This window comes from Maylandia zebra, linkage group LG20 (genome assembly GCF_041146795.1).
Source record: "Maylandia zebra isolate NMK-2024a linkage group LG20, Mzebra_GT3a, whole genome shotgun sequence".
In the NCBI taxonomy this organism is placed as follows: Eukaryota; Metazoa; Chordata; class Actinopteri; order Cichliformes; family Cichlidae; genus Maylandia; species Maylandia zebra.
Window position 1 is genome coordinate 9,101,825 of NC_135186.1, and position 18,427 is coordinate 9,120,251.

Consider the following 18,427-nt stretch of genomic DNA (forward strand, 5'->3'; position numbering starts at 1 on the left):
AACTTTGGCAACAAATAATACACGACAGTCAAATTCTTTGAACCTTCACATTCCTTATAAGTCTGAAACTGCAAATGCGTTTGAAAAGCCCTCTCAGCAATTTTGGAAGTGGCAAGCTTTTTGAGCGTTAGTTTCAATTGCCCAGATGTCAGGTACTATTGCATCAGAGCACCAATAAGTTATTTTCCCTACTTCTTATAGCAGTGATGGCTCAGTGAATGGAGTACTGACTCACTGCTGATAGGGATTCCTTTTTTTTAAATTTGGTCTTATATTTCAATCCATCACTTGGAGTTAAGCTCCTGAATCATAGTTCAGCCTAATTAGACCAAGTTTCTGATCTAGGCCAGTAATGAGGCTCTGCTCTCACTAAAAAGCTCATTCTGAGCAGGATGTTGTTGGGTACTTGGAGATGAAATGAGGTGTTGTGACGTGAGAGGTACAGTTTATGGGTTTTTTTTTCTTTGTGTTTTGTACTCAGCAGCAGTAGGAGTCATGTCTGACCCTGTCAGCTCTCCGCGAGCTTCACTCTCAGAGATGCTCTTTTAAAAGACGGAGCTTGTGTTTTTGTCTAAATGTCAGCATCACATCAGTTCTGTTCTGGGGGAGTCAGTGATGCTCTTTACACACAAACACAAACAGAAAAGGAGTACACATTCTTTTATCCAAACACACACATGCACACACACACATACAGTATAAATAGACATGCTCACACTTGTATATGCAAACGAAAAAAAGAGGAGAAAAAACACACACAAGCCCATTAACACACTCACACGCACCCTCACAGAAATCCTGGCCCCAAAGCATTTCTAAGCCAGAACTGCCAGTTTGATGAGGCAGAACTAATTCACTGTAGTCTGCCTCTCTTTTCTCTTCTCTTCTCTTCCCCTCTCTTCTTCTAACCCCTCATCCTCCTCTCATCTCTCTTTCTAATTCACTAATATCCTTATCCCCTCCTGCTGCTTCCATCTTTCAGTCTGACATTTTGCCTGCATCTCTGCTCACTCTCTGGTTTCTTTTTTCCATTTCTTTCACTCTTTGTGTCCCTCCTCCTCTCCTTTTTTTTGCGCATTACTCCCTCTGCCCTCCTTGTGCCTCTGTGATTTCCCTTTTTCTTCCTGCAAGAATTTGATGGGCAGTGATGAGCTTGAAGTATTCTTCAAAAGCAGCAAAACTGGCTCAAAACTTTTATTTGAAGAAAAGTACACAGTAAACAAATTACTTTACTAAATTTCAACTACTAAACTATTCAGACAATGGGTCGTTTGTGATTTTTTTTCACATGTTTTTCACAGCTCTTACAAGGATTATAACGGCATATGTGAGAAAAGATGTCTAAAGCCTTTTGTGGCACCCACCAGAGACATCTGTGGAAAGTCCAAAAATGCTTCACGTGATGTCTTCTAGCTTGTGTTGATTCATGCAGAAGACTACTAGGACTAAAAATGAAAAATAAAATAAATACATAAATAAAGTTATTTCCTTTAGGGACAGACATTAGCTTATCAGATCCCTGCAGCCTGGTCCTTCTCCTCTCGTTGAATTACTATGATTCAGACCACATTAGCTACTCCTAAACAGCAAAGCTGGAAAAAAAAATAGCCACTATGGAAGTAAAACTGCAGTTTCTTGAACCTACACGTGAGTAACTCCCAGTTAGCTCCCATGATACAAACTTTTCAGGAAATGGTTTACAGCTTTATTTAAAAGACAAGAAAAGGGATTTCTAATAATTTAACCATTTTAATTTTGTTTAGACCTAAAGTTCCAACTTGGGTCATTTTGACTGACAGCTGATTGCCAACAGGCAATTACAGCCCCTGCTAGGTTCACGTACGGTATTTTGAGTAACTGCATTAAACTTCTCAATGGTGTTAGTGGTGTTGTTGGATTGTGGAGCATTTTAAAGGCAGTCATCTCAAAAATAATGTGGCCTACTATGTGCTTAAACGAGCTACATGTAACAACCCATACAGGAAGTCTATATGTTCCCATTTTGGTGCCTGAAAATTTCAATTTGTGTGATCTCTGTGTCTGTGTGATGCAAGTGTGCAGTATATAGATGCACATTACTAAATAAGCTGTTAACAAATGCTGGGTTTATTCCTCAAGCAGTATGAGTATGATGTTAAGTTACAATAAGGCTTTGATCTTGTGCTAAAACACCCTGAGTCCTGAATCAGCTGTCTCAAATGAAAATTTGATATTTAAGCGGAAAATTACACATGGCTGTAAATGTTGTGTTTATTGTGTAGTGATTTTATATGCGTTCAAATTAAATTACAATTCCCTCTCTGCACTACAAAATAGTGAAGAGATATCTCACTTTGTTTTATTACCAGCGACATTCAGTTTCATGTTACTGCTGCGTTTGTATTTCCCATCTAGTGAGTCACGGAGCAAACAGGAGGAAACCAGAGCTGAGCGAGGTTCTTATTTTCCTGCCCCTTTCTTTACTCTGAGCACACTCTCATTTACTTCTTTTCGATCATTCTCTCTCTCTATTGTCTGCGTGTGTTTTTTTCTTCCTGCAACACTCCATCTCCTCTCATGTCCGCCCCCACCTCCACTTACTTTCCATTTCTAACCCTCCTCCTCCCTCCCCCTCTGCCTCACTCACTACTTTCACAGTGGAAGACTTTCCTTCTCCTCTCCTCGCTCTAAGCCCTCAGCTAAATTTTCCTCAAGATTTTTTTCCCTCCACCTCCCTTTCTAGCAACTGTCTGATTGTGTCTTTTTCTTTGCCCTGCGGGATGAGCCAGCAATCTCCCCTACCCATAATACTCCTGTCCAAGTGAGGACTGCCTTCTGCACTTCAAAGTACACAATTCAGTACTTCAAAGTCTGCAGTCTTTTTAACACTAAAACCAAGGCTAGATCAATTCCATCCTAATAATACCCAGCAGCCCCCAACACCGATGACAAGGTTCAAATCTCTGTACAAACAGCAAGGCAAAAAACTTTGAAATAGTTCACTTTGTTTTCCCAAGAGGTAATTTGGGTTGTAGTTGTAATGATGAAAACAAGAAAAAATAGGACTTACAGCTTCTAGGTCTCTGTAGTCATGTATGTAATCAGAGTTAATCAGAATCAGCATACTTTATTAATCCCTAGGGAAATTATGTAGGTTACAGTTGCTCCAGTACAGTAACAGTAACAAAAACAGACTAGATTATTTAACAATACAATATGTTAAGATTTAAGAAATAGCACAACATATACAAGCCACTCAATAATAAATATCAAGGACAGACAGATTAGCCACGAGAACTCAGGTCCACAGAAAGCACGTTGCAAAATTTAGCTTCAATGCAATATCAAAAATGTTACTCCAGATAAAAACGACTTCTTGCAAGCAGTCTACCTGTAAGATAATATGTGCATGTCAGTGATCAGATTTTGCGTTGATCGGTTAGCTTTTGCTAAAATTAACAGACTGAAACAGGCTCTTCTCCACACTGTCCTCATTTCTAAAGTGCTATACAAGCCCCAAAATCACAGCTAACAGGTGATACCACAGAGGTATCAGTTCTGTCACTAGTTAGCAAACTCAGAGATGTCACATTCAGTACTGGCTCCAGATGGAACTACACATGCGCTAATAACCTTATCTTTAAACACTTATTTCTCAAATCCAGCTTCACAGACAGCAATAAATCTATGACAGTGTTGTAATGGAAGGCTCCATGGTGTAAATTAGCCTTAATGCATGCAGTGTTTCACGCCCAGTTTAACATTCATTTTTCTTTCTTCTGAATTCATTTTTCTTTTAACTCTATTTTTATTTTCTTTAATTTAAAAGAAATGTATCTTCCAGCCTGTGAAACATAGCTGCCAAAAAATGCCTTAAAACTAAAAAAAATAAACTAAAAAGGCTAAAAACATCTGTGATAGTTTGGTGTAATGGTGATAATCTATTTCATAATGTAGTGATATATCTAATGTTATTTTTTGAAGACAATTTTAAATTGAACTTTTATTCGTTTGGGGAAATACAATATTTATTATATGTTAAAAAAAGTTTTATGGTGGCTTATTTGTTCCCAGAACACAAACTGTTATTGGAGCTAGTTGTCCGTCTTGATTTTCTGTGTTGACCCAGAGCTGAGATAGCCAGAACCAATGTAGCTCTGTGCTGCTCTGCTCCTGGCTACCTGCCAACCTATTACTGCAGGAGTCAAAATCCTCTAGTGCCTCTAGGCTCTATATATGTGCACACGAACACAATCACGCACGCACGCACGCACACACACACACACACACACACACACATGCATACAGTGCACAAACTTGTGCAGGGAAACATGCTTACGCTGCACAGACTGTACAGAGTTCCCTTTTGCATTTGGTGTTTATTTGTGTGCCTATCTCTGTGTGTCAGCCGGTCCCAATGAGACAGTGAGTCTGTTTAAAATAGCTCTTGTGACAGATTTGTGGGTCAGACTGTAAACACATCATGTCCATCTGCCAGCCATAAAGTCTTCCACTTCTAAGCTGTTAGTCACAGTCAGGTTACTAGTTCAAATCACATGTCTGAGTGAATCTAGACAGGAACTTCACAACCACAAGGTGAAACTGGTGTTGAAAATGGTAAATTGGATAAATGGTACTTAACCTTTATCCAATGTACTGGAGCTGCACAGTGGTTGGGGGCCTAGTGGCCCAAATGGTAAATGGCCTGCATTTGTATAGCGCTTTACTCAGTCCCTAAGAACCCCAAAGCGCTTTACACTACATTCAGTCATTCACCCATGCACACACACATTCACACACTGGCTACATTGTAGCCACAGCTGCCCTGGGGCGCACTGACAGAGGCGAGGCTGCCGGACACTGGCGCCACCGGGCCCTCTGACCACCACCAGTAGGCAAACACGGGGTTAGTATCTTGCCCAAGGATATTTGGCATGCAGCCAGGAGGCAGCCTGGGATCGAACCACTGACCTTCTGGTTAGTGGCTGACCTGCTCTGCCACCTGAGCTACAGCCACCCTGCAGGCCCAAGGATGAGTGGTCCTGTTCATTTCTATGGGCGGTAATATTCTTTGCTGTAAAGTCACAAAGCTCTGTAAAAGGAAAGAACTACGAACTATGAGGAGATGCAATATGACCAGAAAGAACTCAGAGGATGGTCAACAGTCATTATGAACCAATTCTCCTCAAACTCAATGCAAAAGTGTGTAAATGGCCATGATTTTATATCAGCAGTAGATCTCATTCACTTCTGAGGCTTGCCTCAGCTGTCTGGTTTGGAGAGATTTTGCCTGCACAGGTAAGACAGAATCTTGGTGTGGTATGATAAAATCCCAAATTTTCCACAAATGCAATGTTTTGCCTGTATTTCAGTCTGAAATCTCCACTTAATAATACATGACTCCTTCAAGGGAACAAAACATTGTATAATACTGGAAAATACTGGATATGGGTTTCGCCTGTAGAAAATAGAAAATGAATGCTCAAGGGAGCATATTTGGGCATAAAGTTTAGCTCAGAGGAAGAAAGCTGACAAATTTACAGTTTATAAGCCTGATACAGTATATGTTTAGCTTCTAGAACTCTTTATAATAGCTGCTTCTCTGTGGAAAGGCTAATTCAGGTAACCTATATAATAGAAATTTCTCAAAAAAATCCTCACAAATCTGAAAACAGCCAGATGCTGATGAAAACTGCCAATTTGTCTAAAGGCTCTGTATTCTGTTTACAGTGGTTACAGTCCTAGCTTTAGGTAACTTCACAATCATCATCATGGCAGCTATAAATTGGCAACATATGAAAAATGTAGCAGCAGCAGAGGAACGAGGTGGGCACATCAACCTCGTCTCAAGTTTTATTGGCTCTGTTAAGAATAGCTGGCCAGAGACAGAAAACAGGTAGGAGGAGAAAGACAGACGGCGACACAATATGCATGCGCATGGACACAAACACACTCATACACAGCCTTATGCACTCGCTCCGTCACCTCTCAGAATAAGGTTACATAATTAAAGAGGCTCCATTGTGATGAGAAAATGAGAAAATGTTTTAAAATGTGTGTGAAGTGAAAGTGAGACCTGCTTCGGTTACATAACCACAAAAGCATCTATAATTCATCCTCCACCTGTTTGTCCTCCCTGTGAGCCTTTTCTCCACCCCCTCCATACCCCCTTCCCTTCTCTAATTTATTTTTGTTTCCTTCTCCTCCTCCTCCTTTTCATCCCCAACCGTTAATTCATTTCCTTCTTTCCCTCCTCCTCAAGCTTAATTTCTCATATTTTATGTTTTTCTATACTTTGTTCTACTTATCCTTCTCCCTCCTCTCCACCTTTTATTGCTTCTTCGTCTCCTAATCCAATCCAACACTAACAAAAGATCTACATTTGACTGATTTGTCATACATGTTTCACTTCACAGGAGGCTCCAATGTTTAGTGTACATGTTGTATGAAGCGACCAAAAGGGGATGTAAAAAAATAAAAATAAACACACTGACATTTTTCTTTAATCAAGGATTTTCTTTACTATTATTATTATTTTTAGATTAGTCTCAGCCAAACAATTTTATGATGCAATGCGTCATACTCATTTCATCCTATTTTCTCTTCTGAGCTCGCTTCACTTTAATTCACTTCACTTTGTTGGCTTGACAACAGGAAATCTAAATGAAACCAGAGTCTCTGGGACTTGTAGAATTATCCAAAATAACTTATGTGAGAGTCTTACGAAATCTGAAATTTAACAAGAGGACACAAAAAGAAAAAAGAGGCACCTTCTAAAAAGTACTGACGTAATGGAAAGTTTAAGTTTAATATGTGCACAGTGTTTGTCATTTCCACAAGTGCATGTGTGATCATAATGTTTGCTATCACATAGTTTTTCACTTTCTGGCTATTTGTTTATTTCTCAGTTATTTGCTCGCAGTCATATTCCCCTTGTGTGTGTGTGTGTGTGTGTGTGTGTGTGTGTGTGTGTGTGTGTGTGTGTGTGTGTGTGTGTGTGTGTGTGTGTGTGTGTGTGTGTGTGTGTGTGTGTGTGCAGTTGTTCACATGAAATATTAACGCTGGACAGCAGACAGGAGAGAAGGATGAGGTGCAGAAAACAGCAAGAAATTCAGAGACGAAGTAGAAACTGAAGAGGAGATGGAGCTCCAGAGGGAGGAATTAGAATGGAGATGGAGGACAATCGAAAGCTATTCTGAAAATTGCAGGAGGAAAAATGTTTATGTGGGAGGGCTCCTGTGAAATCAGCTTTTTGTTGCCATATAAAAGTCAGGCTGCTCAGGCTCAATGAGAGAGGTGATGCAACCTGTTCACCAAGCAGTGAAACCTGCCCAAAAATCATTACAGAGTGTCTTTGGGGTTCAAGACTTGGTGTTAGGACTGGGCGATATGACCCAAAATTCATATTTCGATGTTCTTTAGCTGGATAGCGATATACGATATGTATCTCGATATTTTTTTAAAGCCATAAAGTGAGGACAAAAAGAGAGTTCTTAGTCAAAGCTGTGTCCCAGGTCTCACACAGGCACTTTTATTAACATACAGCGTAGATGCACATGAAAAAGTTACTCCGAAATAAATTATCAGCATTTATTAAATAATAATGCTCCATAAATAAAATAAAACAATGTTGTTTTTGTGCATAACTGAAAGCTCACAATTGTGCAGTCAAAATGTAAACTAAAAGACGCTGAGCATAATAACAAAGACAGACAGATTTCGCAGCTGCCTGGAGTTTGAAATCCTCTTTGTAACCATGTCTCTGAACAGGTGCCATTTGTGGTCCTTATACACACACAATCCAGTAATATTACGTTGAAGCACAGTACGTATTACTCCGCGAGGCTCCTGACTAAGGCCGTAATCCTGAAAATGCTCCGACAACCATCAAGCGGTGCGGTTTCGTAGCTTATCAACGTCGTACTAAAACATTTTTTGACAGATTGCTGCCCGCCGTGGTCAGGTCATGGTCAGTAAGCACAACCAGGATTCAAACATAAGGCGCACTGTCGATTTTTGAGAAAATGAAAGGATTTTAGGCCGTTGTGTCAACGCGTTTACGCTGTCGAGCCCCACGCACGGGGCGATACGCGGTAACTCATTAACAGAGATTTGCCGTATTAATGCAGTTGTGGTGTTAATGTCATTTTAACAAGATTACCTCCACCAGCAGTTGAATAGTAATATCCAAATGTTTTCTTTTTACCGACCAGCTCCTCTTTGATAGCTGCCATGTCCATCTTGTCGTTGCCTGCAGGTGAAGCGATGGGGGAGGGGGAGGTGTGTTCAGTGAAGGAGAGAGGCGAGGCAGAGTAACGCAGCGTAGAGACAAAAGTGGATGAAAGAAAGGCAAACTAGCAGCTCCATAAGTATAATTATAACGTAACATAGACTATATCGATATAAACGATATTGTCACGTCTCATATCTCGTATAAAAATATATCGATATATTTAAAAACGCAATATATCGCCCAGTCTTACTTGGTGTGTACAAAAATTAGGTCCAAAAAACAGGTGGGGGGTAGAATTTAAGATGTTTTTATTCTCAAAGAAAATAGAGCGTTGATAGCTGAGTTATGTTGTGTTTGATTTGTAAGGATAAAGTGAGCAAGGAAGTACTTCCATAGCTCAGCAGGTTCTGACGCTACTTTGCAAGTCAACTGAAAGGTCCAGTCAGCTGTCAATCATAACCTGTCTCTGCTGCTCATCGGAGAGTCCGACCTGAGGTTAAGCTGTGTTGCTTCAGCATACTCCCTTATTGAACAGTGAGTACTTCAAGATGATGTTCATGAAGAAGAGGTGGATACATCATGTGGCTCATGTATTTGGATGAAGTACTATGCTCTTCCTATGTCATGATGAGTATGGAATATATAGCATCACTGGTCAGCTGACTGTCCACAAATATGAGACCAAGCCAGACATAGCAGTGGCATCTATGGTGTGATGGGAGTGATCCAACTTTGCAAAAAAGCTCTTTTTAATCTTGTTCTTATTCCAAAATTGGACTTTCATTTCGACCATCTTCATGTAATTGTGATTTTTTTTTATTTATTTGATCTCTTTAATCTTTTTATCTCTTTATTTTTGGGGGTGATGAGGGATTTGATGGGGCGGAAACACCCAAACACATTGTTGTACTCCTCTGCCACAAACTGAAGCCAGTTGCATCAGACTCAGCAGGGAACCACATGACTAAAGGCTGAGCTGAATTACAGTATATGTGCACACGTTGTGTCACTCTCCCGTTTTCCTCACCCCTCCAGCCCTATGAGCTTCTCTGCTTCCCTTCTTTTCCTTTTCTTCCTCCTTCTGCTTGTCATCCCTCTCTCTTTCTGGTAAGCCTTCAGCTACAGAGGCCTCCTCCATTTTGCATTGATGTGAGCTGCGTGTCTACATGCGTGCATTTGTGCTTCTGTGAGGATATGAGTGTATGTGTGCCGCAGTAGAGTGCTGCCTAAAGCGGAAGCCTGTGCTAAGGAAGTGTGCGCTCGAGCAGAACAATGGCATTCTGGGTAAAAATAGCCCTTGCTCTGTTGGAGGGAGAGAAGCAGAGACAGAGGGTGACAGGCAGAGAGGAGAGAGGAAGGAGAAGATACAAGTTTAATGACTGTGTGGTGAAAAGAAAAAAATAGAAACTTCAGGTGCAAATGTGGGAGAAGTAAAACAGGAAAAAGAAAATCATGAAACTGACTAAGAAACTGACAGAAGTGCTTCTGAAGGTTGGGATGTCTTTGTAACAATAAACTAATCGCACTCGGTAGATATAGAGATATTTGACATCGATGTCTTCTGTACAAACTGAATTTCGGGACCAGTAAGAGTGTTGCTAGTGTAACCAGTGTATTATATTAAATCACAGCTCATAACAGAATTCATCAAATGCCTTTAGTCATATTTTGTAGCTGTGGAATAAAAGATGTGGCAATTTTTCGTAACTCATCATTTTACAATATATGCAAAGTTTGGTTATGAATAGCAAGACTAGCCTTGAACCAGCCATGTAAATGTAATAGTCCACACAGACATATAGTAGCAGTACTATGTAGTGGAGAAAGGAGCGACAGAAAATCATGCCGATAGATGATGCAGCTTTGGCCAGAGTCAGAGATAAATACAGTCCTGTGCAAAAATCTTGACCCACATCTCATTTTTTAAATTTTTTTCTTCCAAGGAAACAGACATTCTTGTCATTTTTAAAGTGCCTTTGGATAATATTTCTCCAGCTTTTCTTGAATGTCTTTCAAAGTTTTTCTTTGGACATAGGCTGCTCTTTTACTCATTTTTACTCAGTCCTTGTACCTGTCCTTTTTTTTCCAATTTTCAAATCAATTTTATATATACAGAGCCAAGTTACAATAGCAGTCACTTTAAGGATTATAAGTTGAAGCCTGTAAAAGATTACAGAGAAAATTCCTGCAGTCGAATTACTCTCTTTGAGCAAGACAGTAAGAAGGAAAAACTCCCTTTTAACAGGAAGAAACCTTCGGAAGAACAAGGATCAGGGAGGGGCGGCCATCTGCCGTGATCGCCTGGGGGTGAGGGGAGGAAGAAAGGACAAAGACACACTGTGGAAGAGAGCCAGAAGAATGGTGCTTTGTTTGTGAAGCCGCTTAACACTGACCTATGACTTGTTCAAGCATAAAAACTAGCACCAAACCCAACAGACTGAATGGAAGGATGGCTGTCAAGATGACATTTTTATAGAAGGGAAACAAGAACTGGACTGAAAATCAGTATCAACAGGTTTCATGGAGATCCAAATTTCAGTGTTATTAAAGCGGTGTGGGAGCATCTTGACAGCGAACAGAATAAAAGGCATCCGAAGAAGAGCTTTGAATGTCCTTCAAGAAGCCTGAGAACTGAAGACTACTTAAAGAAATGACAAAGAAGTTGCCTAAAAGAATTCAGGCTGTGTTGGAAGAATGAAGGTGATCATACCAAATATTGAGTTACAAGCTCGTTTGAATTACGCCAAGTCTTACTTTAAATGTATGTTTCAATAAATAGCTGCACCTATTTAGAAATGAGTGTAAGCCTGAGAGTTTTGGACAGTACTGTTACTCTCCATCATGAAGGTGCAATTGCTAGACCTCTATTTGGATAAGACAAAGTAAAAGCAATAGTAAGTTACTGCTACAGATTTTCTGCGAATAAAATCCAGTGGCAGGGAAATGCTGCTTGTGACAGGTGGGTATGAATAAAAGGCAAATCCATTTCTTTCCCTATTATTAAGTGCGAAATAGATGGAGTAACTGAAAATAGCAGGAAATGGACTGAAAAAGAGCAGAAAGGTAGACAAGAAAAAAAAAGACGAGAGCTGGAAGGTATAGGACAAAAACAAATCCAGCTATGCTCAACATGCTGTAAAAGGACAGACATTCTGAAAGAGAAGATTCAGAATGTGCTGCAGAATGACACATGAAAAGAAAACAGCAGTGCTCTGCGGCATGAATTAGCACTGATGGAGCATTTTAGTGAGTGTTATTGACAGGAGTAGAAAAGGCCAGATTGTTTGTGCTATATAGGCTAAGTGGGCACCACTGGGAAAACACACACACACAAACTTCCCTGTAATGTCATCTTGAATATACTCTCTCTGAGAAAAGGAGGGAATGAGTTCACTTTAGGGTTGAAAAATGATTCAACCATTTCAGAACCTACAGTACAATGTGGTGCTTCAGGGGATGTACACACACAGAGTTGTGTTTCCATCATGTCAGAGGGCATTACATCGGCTTACATTCATTTGGTGTACTGTACTGTATTCAGAATGTATTCTTCAGGAGTTTAAACCTGAACCCCAATTAAGCTTCATTTATGTTGAGCTTAAAGATTTGACAGTGATACATCTCCTGTATAATCACTGGGATATAAACTCATTTTCAGTTACAGTTAGCATCGAGGCAGCCAATCAGAAGATAACTTCCTCATCAGCTACTTTGTTCAGTTATAATTGCTGAGGGCATTTAAGATATGCCAGTGACAGCGTCTCAAAATATTTTCTTTCTGTAATGCTATGAGTCCCTAATGCGCAAAAAGATTTTCCATCTTCTGATAATCTGTTTCTTTTTTTTTATGCAGAAGCCATGTTGGTGGGAATAGGATATTCAAATGAATTTAAATTTTAGGTTTCATTGAGCGCACATACTTTTTTGATCTTTTTTCCCCCTCATTTTTAAATGACTGATCCAAATTTTTTTAATATTAAGATTTCACGTATCCTAAGCTGCATTATTCAGTCATTTCAAATTAAATGTTGAAATGTGAGTTTTTCTGTGAATTTTATATTGTAAAAGAAGTTTTGGTGACAAATGGCAAAAGATAAATGATTAAAAAGAAAAAAGAAAAACAAACACTTGGATGTAACCTGTTGTCTGTTCAGCTTCTAGTTCCTCTACCATTTAATTGTTTTTCTTACTGTAATTAGCTGGTCATGATAACTGGAGGCTAGCATTTTCAAAACTGTCGGATCAGCTTATATTACTATATTTATTAATGTTGTGAATCCTGTACCAATTATAGTGCTCACTGCTCGGCCCAAAGCAGCACTGTCACTGTGAAATCTAAGGGAGATGGAGTCTTTTGTGTGACATCTAATCGCAGATAAACTCCCAAAAGGATTCAGAAAAAGACAGGGGATGGAGCAAATACAGGAGGCTTGAGAGCGGGAGAGATCTATTAAAGGCAGAATGAGCCAGAGAATGGAGTTTCAGTAGAAAGAGATTTGGTGAGTTTGGTGTAGAGAAAGAGAAAGGACTCGATGGAGGTGAATAAGAATAGAGATGATAGATAAGTGTTGAAGAGGAACAACTGCTTCTGTCAATTATTCATTACATGAGTAATACAGCTGCTCTTCAGCCCCAAACTCCATTAGCTGTCATGGACAGAAACAGACACACTGGCACAGAATAAACAGAAGGTGCTGGTGGCGTTGGTGGGTGGTGAGCTAGATACTGGAGAGATCATCAAAAATACATAATGCATAAGTATTATATATTATGTTGAAATGCAACTGTAAATTTAAAACTAACCCTCTTCTCAGTTTTATGCCTTAGACCTCACTCCTGTAGTATTGCTGTGCTGCTAACTCTATTAGTCAGTGTTAGCATAGGACAAAACACTTTATAATGTGTTACACCTCATTTATGTGTTGTACAGGTAGATAATTTATTGTTTTTAGTCACTCTCATCATTTCTTGCCACTGATGACTGTTAATTTTATCTTGAACTCTAAGAAAAAACCCTCTGAATGCTCATGGGGTAGAATTCACCATTAGCAACTAGCTAATTGGAGCAGTTAGCAATAGGCCGCACGACACTACAACACCACTTAGTGCTACTTCTTTGTGTTGTATGTTGCATTCTATTGTGTTTCATATTGATCTGATGTTATACGTTTGTTTCTTCTGTTACACTATGAAGCACGGCGGTGTATTTATGGAACAGACACAATAGCAGACACGGGAGAAACAAACTAAGGTTTAAAAAAAAGCTAGTCGTTTATTTGACTGAAAAAACGTGAAGACAAAACAAGGCAAGGCGAATAGGGGCAAGATCTAAACTAAAAACTAAACTGGGAAAACTAAACTATGAAAAAAAAAGACATAAGGCATGAACATGGAACTGAAGAGGAACATGCAAACATAAATGTGAAAAAAGTCTGAACATGAACATGAACCTGAACCTGAGTAGTAGCAAAAACTCTGTGGACTGACGAGACATGACATGAAGATAAACAGGCGACCCGACGAAGAACAGAAGGAGACTTAACTAGACTCTAACACTGGACTCTTCACAATAAAACAGGAAACATGGAGAGATGTAGACATGACACACGAGCTTGACAATGTGGACACAACACAGACATGAAACACGTGACACACTGGACAGGAAACATGACACATAAACAAGGAGACAAAGATGAAACAAAAACCAGAATAAAACTTAACTAAATCCTAACTATTAATAACACAAGAACCTATTATCACAAACTTAACATAAGAAAATCTAAAATACAAAATAGCCTCAAAACGTCACAGACCCAGCCCCTGACACTTTGTGATTCTTCTGTCTATAAAAAGTGCTACATGAGTACATTTTATTTATGTAGAAGCTAAAGAGGCAGATAAAATCCTTTGCAGTTGATAGACTCACACAGACACATAACGGGTATGGCAGTCTATTCTCCCTGCAGCACGGACTACACTGCCCATGAGGCTACATTCTTTAGGACTATTTCTGTAACATTCTGCCTATTGCCTTCATATTAAATAATTTAAAAAAAAAAATTTCTTCACATCATTATGAGACGTGAGATTGAGACACAGGCATTTCAGCCTCTTAATGCGTGTTTTGTTTGGGTTTTCACCGGCACGGAATTACCAAAAATAGAGAGAGCATAGCCTGACATATGAAACAGGAAAAGACCGCCGTGCAATCCCTTTATTTCAGCAAAGTAACTGTATTCAGAATACCACCTTTTTAAACAGTAACTGTAATGGAATACGGTTACTCATATTTTGTATTTTAAATACGTAACGGTAGTACATGTATTCCGTTACTCCCCAACACTGCATTTAAACAACAGAAGTTGACCTAAAGTGCTTTAGACAGGTACATTTACATTTCGGGTCTCCAAAAACTCCAGTTTTAAAACACAGAATAAGATGAAAGGTGTTTTGTTTTATTAAATAATTAATGTGAAATTAAAAATCATAGTGATTTAGTGGTCATTAAAATGTGTTCAGCATTTACAAATTGTTGATAATTCGTCTCATAAATCATGACACACTGCTCTCTCCTATTTAAGCTGCCTTTATAGTATCAGCATCTGTATTGGTATTGACAAAACAGTTTTTGTATTTACTTACAATACCAACATTTGCACTACTGTACTTCACTACTAAGAAGAAGGGAATAACAAACTAATATTCACCAGGTGGATAAATGAAAAACTGTTGCAGCAAGCAAATTTGTAAATACCTCTTTGTCATATTATCTTGAAAGGTGATGAGTTTCTAATAAAATGTTGCGTCTCTGGAGTAATGTTTATGATATTGTGAATTTTCGAAATATATTTGTATGCTACTAGTTTGGCTTTGTCAGAATGAAGAAGACCAAATTACGAGGTAGATTAAGTACACTGTTGTGCACCAAGTCTTTCATTTTTTGCCACTCAGGCTCACAGTGTGTGAAATCGAGTAGAGTTGATCTGATGAAACAGGGAGTAGCTGTTAGAGCGACTTGGCCTTTTAGAAACGTGCATCAGCTCAGTTTAGCCGCTACACCTCTGACAGCTCTGTCTGGAAATAAGATTTTCAGTGTACACAGTACGTGAGTGTATGTGTGTGTGAGGCTGTTGCTGTAGTTTGCTATTTAAGTGAATGCTGAGTTGAAAGTTAAGAATATTAACCAGGTTATGAATGTGAAACAATATTAGTTAATCCACATAAAGCGATCTTTGGTGCAGTAAGGCTAAGGTTGTATCACAATTACACACAAAACAAATTACATGTTTGTCTTTTTGTCTTCTCTCTGTTTCAGAAAAAAGAGTGGTTATGTCTCAACTGCCAGACGCAGCGGCTGATGTCTGGAGAAGGTCTTGATGAGCCTCCACTTCCTGTTCCTCATCCGTCTCCCAAGCACCAACCCACGGGCTCGCCTCGACACCAGACACCAATCAGTCAGCAAAGTCCCCTCCACAAACCTACCACCCAGCAAGGGACCAAGCCAGGCCAGCCCCAAACACAGAGCCAGAAGCCACAGGCGGGAAGTGTCGTTAGCAGCCCGTTTGCACCCGCAGCTGCCAAACAGCCAACTGAGACCAAGACTACAGCACCATCCACGACACCAGTAACAACCACTGAGATCGAGAAACAGCCAAAACTATCAGAGGAAAAGCTCAAGACTGAGCCCGAGAACCAAACTTCCAAAGAGACCAAGCTCTCCCAGAAGAAAGGAGAGCAGATCACACCGATCAAGGACATTAAGAAGTCCAGGCACTATGATGTAAGTCTGATTTTTGCATGTCACCAATTTATGTGTTAAACTAAGGAAAATGACCAAAAAGTGAACACAAATGATTTTTGAGTTTTTTAAATGTGTCCAATATCACATTCAAATGTGAACTATGCAAAAAGACACAAAGAAAATGCAAAAGTCATCGTGCAGTTGTACAGAAATATGTGGATACAGACTTAGAGCCAGGAGGGTTTTGAGGCATGTCTGTCTACACTGAAACTGATTTCCTCCAAAATTTCAGGATGTATCGCCATTAGAGAGACATGCCAGGATAGACTTAGCAAGACACTCAGGCCATGGAAGTGATGAATTTTGATTTGACTGTTCGGACTGAGGTTGCAGTGAATAAAAGCAGACCTGCATTTGAGTTATGACCATTTATTTATTTTACCCCAGGCAAAACTGAGAAATAGCAACTTCCACAGGGCATTAGGCTACTTTTGGCTCTGATTTGACACTATATTTATAAAATTGAACTCAGTTTACATGTAATCAAGAATGTAAAAAAACAGATCTGGGTCGCATATAAGTAAAAACTGACTTTTGAGGTATGGTCCAGCTTCACATTTATGTTTTTGGGTTTTTTTTGGTTTTTTTAAATCAAACTCGCGCTCTGGTTCAGACCTGCAGAGCTTTAGCAGAGGATTTCTCCATGCTGCTCATTTTTGTGGCACTAAAGCTAGAGTTTAAAAAAGGCCAAAGTTCCTTTGACCTTGTCCTTCGCACAGAAAAACTGCTAGCTATAGTTATCTAAAGGTTTTTCACATTAACTAGAGACTATGTTGGTTTACTGTAGATGGCCTACAGCATCTTGTGCAGCTGTGTCACTCACATCCATGCTTTTATGCTTGTTGCATTGCTATTGTTCATGAATGCAGCTAAACAACTAATAACTTCTATAAGCTGATTCTCCATATTCACATAGTCATGGGAGAAGGGTCAGGGTTGGGATTACTTTTAGCCTTTCTGGATACAAACTCAGTGTGTGTGGGTGTGTGTGTTTGCGTTTTACACCACATGTATGCTTCAGACTGACTTGAGAAGTTTTTAATTGTCTGCCCTTCCAGCCTCCATGCAGCCACGTGATGCTTCTTTTCTTTATGTATTCAATACTTATTCCCTCCATAATTCCACTTTATTACACATAACTTGATTTAAATACTTATTTGTTTTGATTTCGTTGTATGTGCGGATTACCTGGATTGCTGCCTACATCTGGTGAAAATTTCATGTCAATAGCCCCATTAGAAATGTTTTTCCTGAGAAAAATGTTGACACATTCAATACTTATTTTTTCCAATGTAAACATTATATAATGTTTTTTTCTGAGTTTCAGTTACTTACTTCAGATAAGTAAATCTGAACTTCTTATTTTACCACTATTAATTTGGATCCTTTGCTACATGTTTCTTGTTTTTAAATATTCAAAAGAAATCTTTTTTTTAAATTTGGTCTCTGATCCATAAATACAACTTATGGTTGTTTTGTTCTTCTTTTTTTTTTAAAGAGGAGTCAAAATGCTAAAGCTTTGTAATGAGCCTTCTGATTTATGATACATATTTTATTTGCAGTCATATTTGATCACTTCTAAAATGGGAATGTTCATTATTATTATTATTATTATTATTATTATTATTGTAGTGACAACTAAAATACATCAGTTTTGACTCTGCACTTATTTACAGAGGGATGAGATACTTGCCTTGTCTCATTTTCCCACACTCTATTAAGATGATATTGTCACTAAAAGTGACTAGTGCCCATGATGTGTCATATTTTTTGTACTGTATCTCTTGCTCGGTTAATATGGCTTTTGTGCTGCCCATGCAAAGCTTATTTAATGTTTTCAGTTCTTGTACAAAATGTCCCTATATATTTCTATTCAGACTGGTGCTTATACATATACATTTACTTGCAACACTGACATGATAATCACTTTGTTTGCAGATATGGGTACTTTACATGGCAAAATAACTGTTGCATAGATGTAATAATAGGTAATTCTAAGCTAAATCGGTTCCATTTTCCTCAAGTGTTGGACGTCCATATTGATTTGGAAAGTATGTCATTGATTCCCATTTCACAGTATGCTGAGGCTGCAAGTGGCAGCAAGGCATTGGATTACCTTGGGGAGAGATAGAGATTGAAGAACAAAGACAGCAGGAAGAACCTTTTCTTGCTGTTCCAATTCTTCTAAAAATTGGCATGTCATGAATCTGTAAAATCTCCAAGCCCTTAGTTCATGTAGCACTCTTGTGGTCATTTTTAAGGTAGCGCTGGACTTTATCATCTGAAGAGCTGCTAAGTAATTAAATTATACAGAGCTCAAAGTAAAGATGCATTATAACCACCTTAAGAGCTTTTCATGATTTTTACCAGTTTTCCATCCTTTTCTCCATCTCCCCAATCATTTACCAGGTTGG

The 18,427-nt window shown here is 39.0% G+C and overlaps 1 protein-coding gene across 4 annotated transcripts in view; it reads left to right on the forward strand.

Annotated features, from left to right (window-relative positions):
• bsna (bassoon presynaptic cytomatrix protein a) overlaps positions 1 to 18,427 on the forward strand; it is a 135,148-nt gene that overhangs the window by 76,404 nt on the left and 40,317 nt on the right. For all 4 annotated transcript variants that reach the window (XM_004553990.3, XM_076878446.1, XM_004553991.3 and 1 more), the window contains exon 3: positions 15,528 to 15,992. In XM_004553990.3, the coding sequence (XP_004554047.2) occupies positions 15,528 to 15,992 (465 nt within the window). The remainder of the gene's footprint in view (positions 1 to 15,527; positions 15,993 to 18,427) is intronic.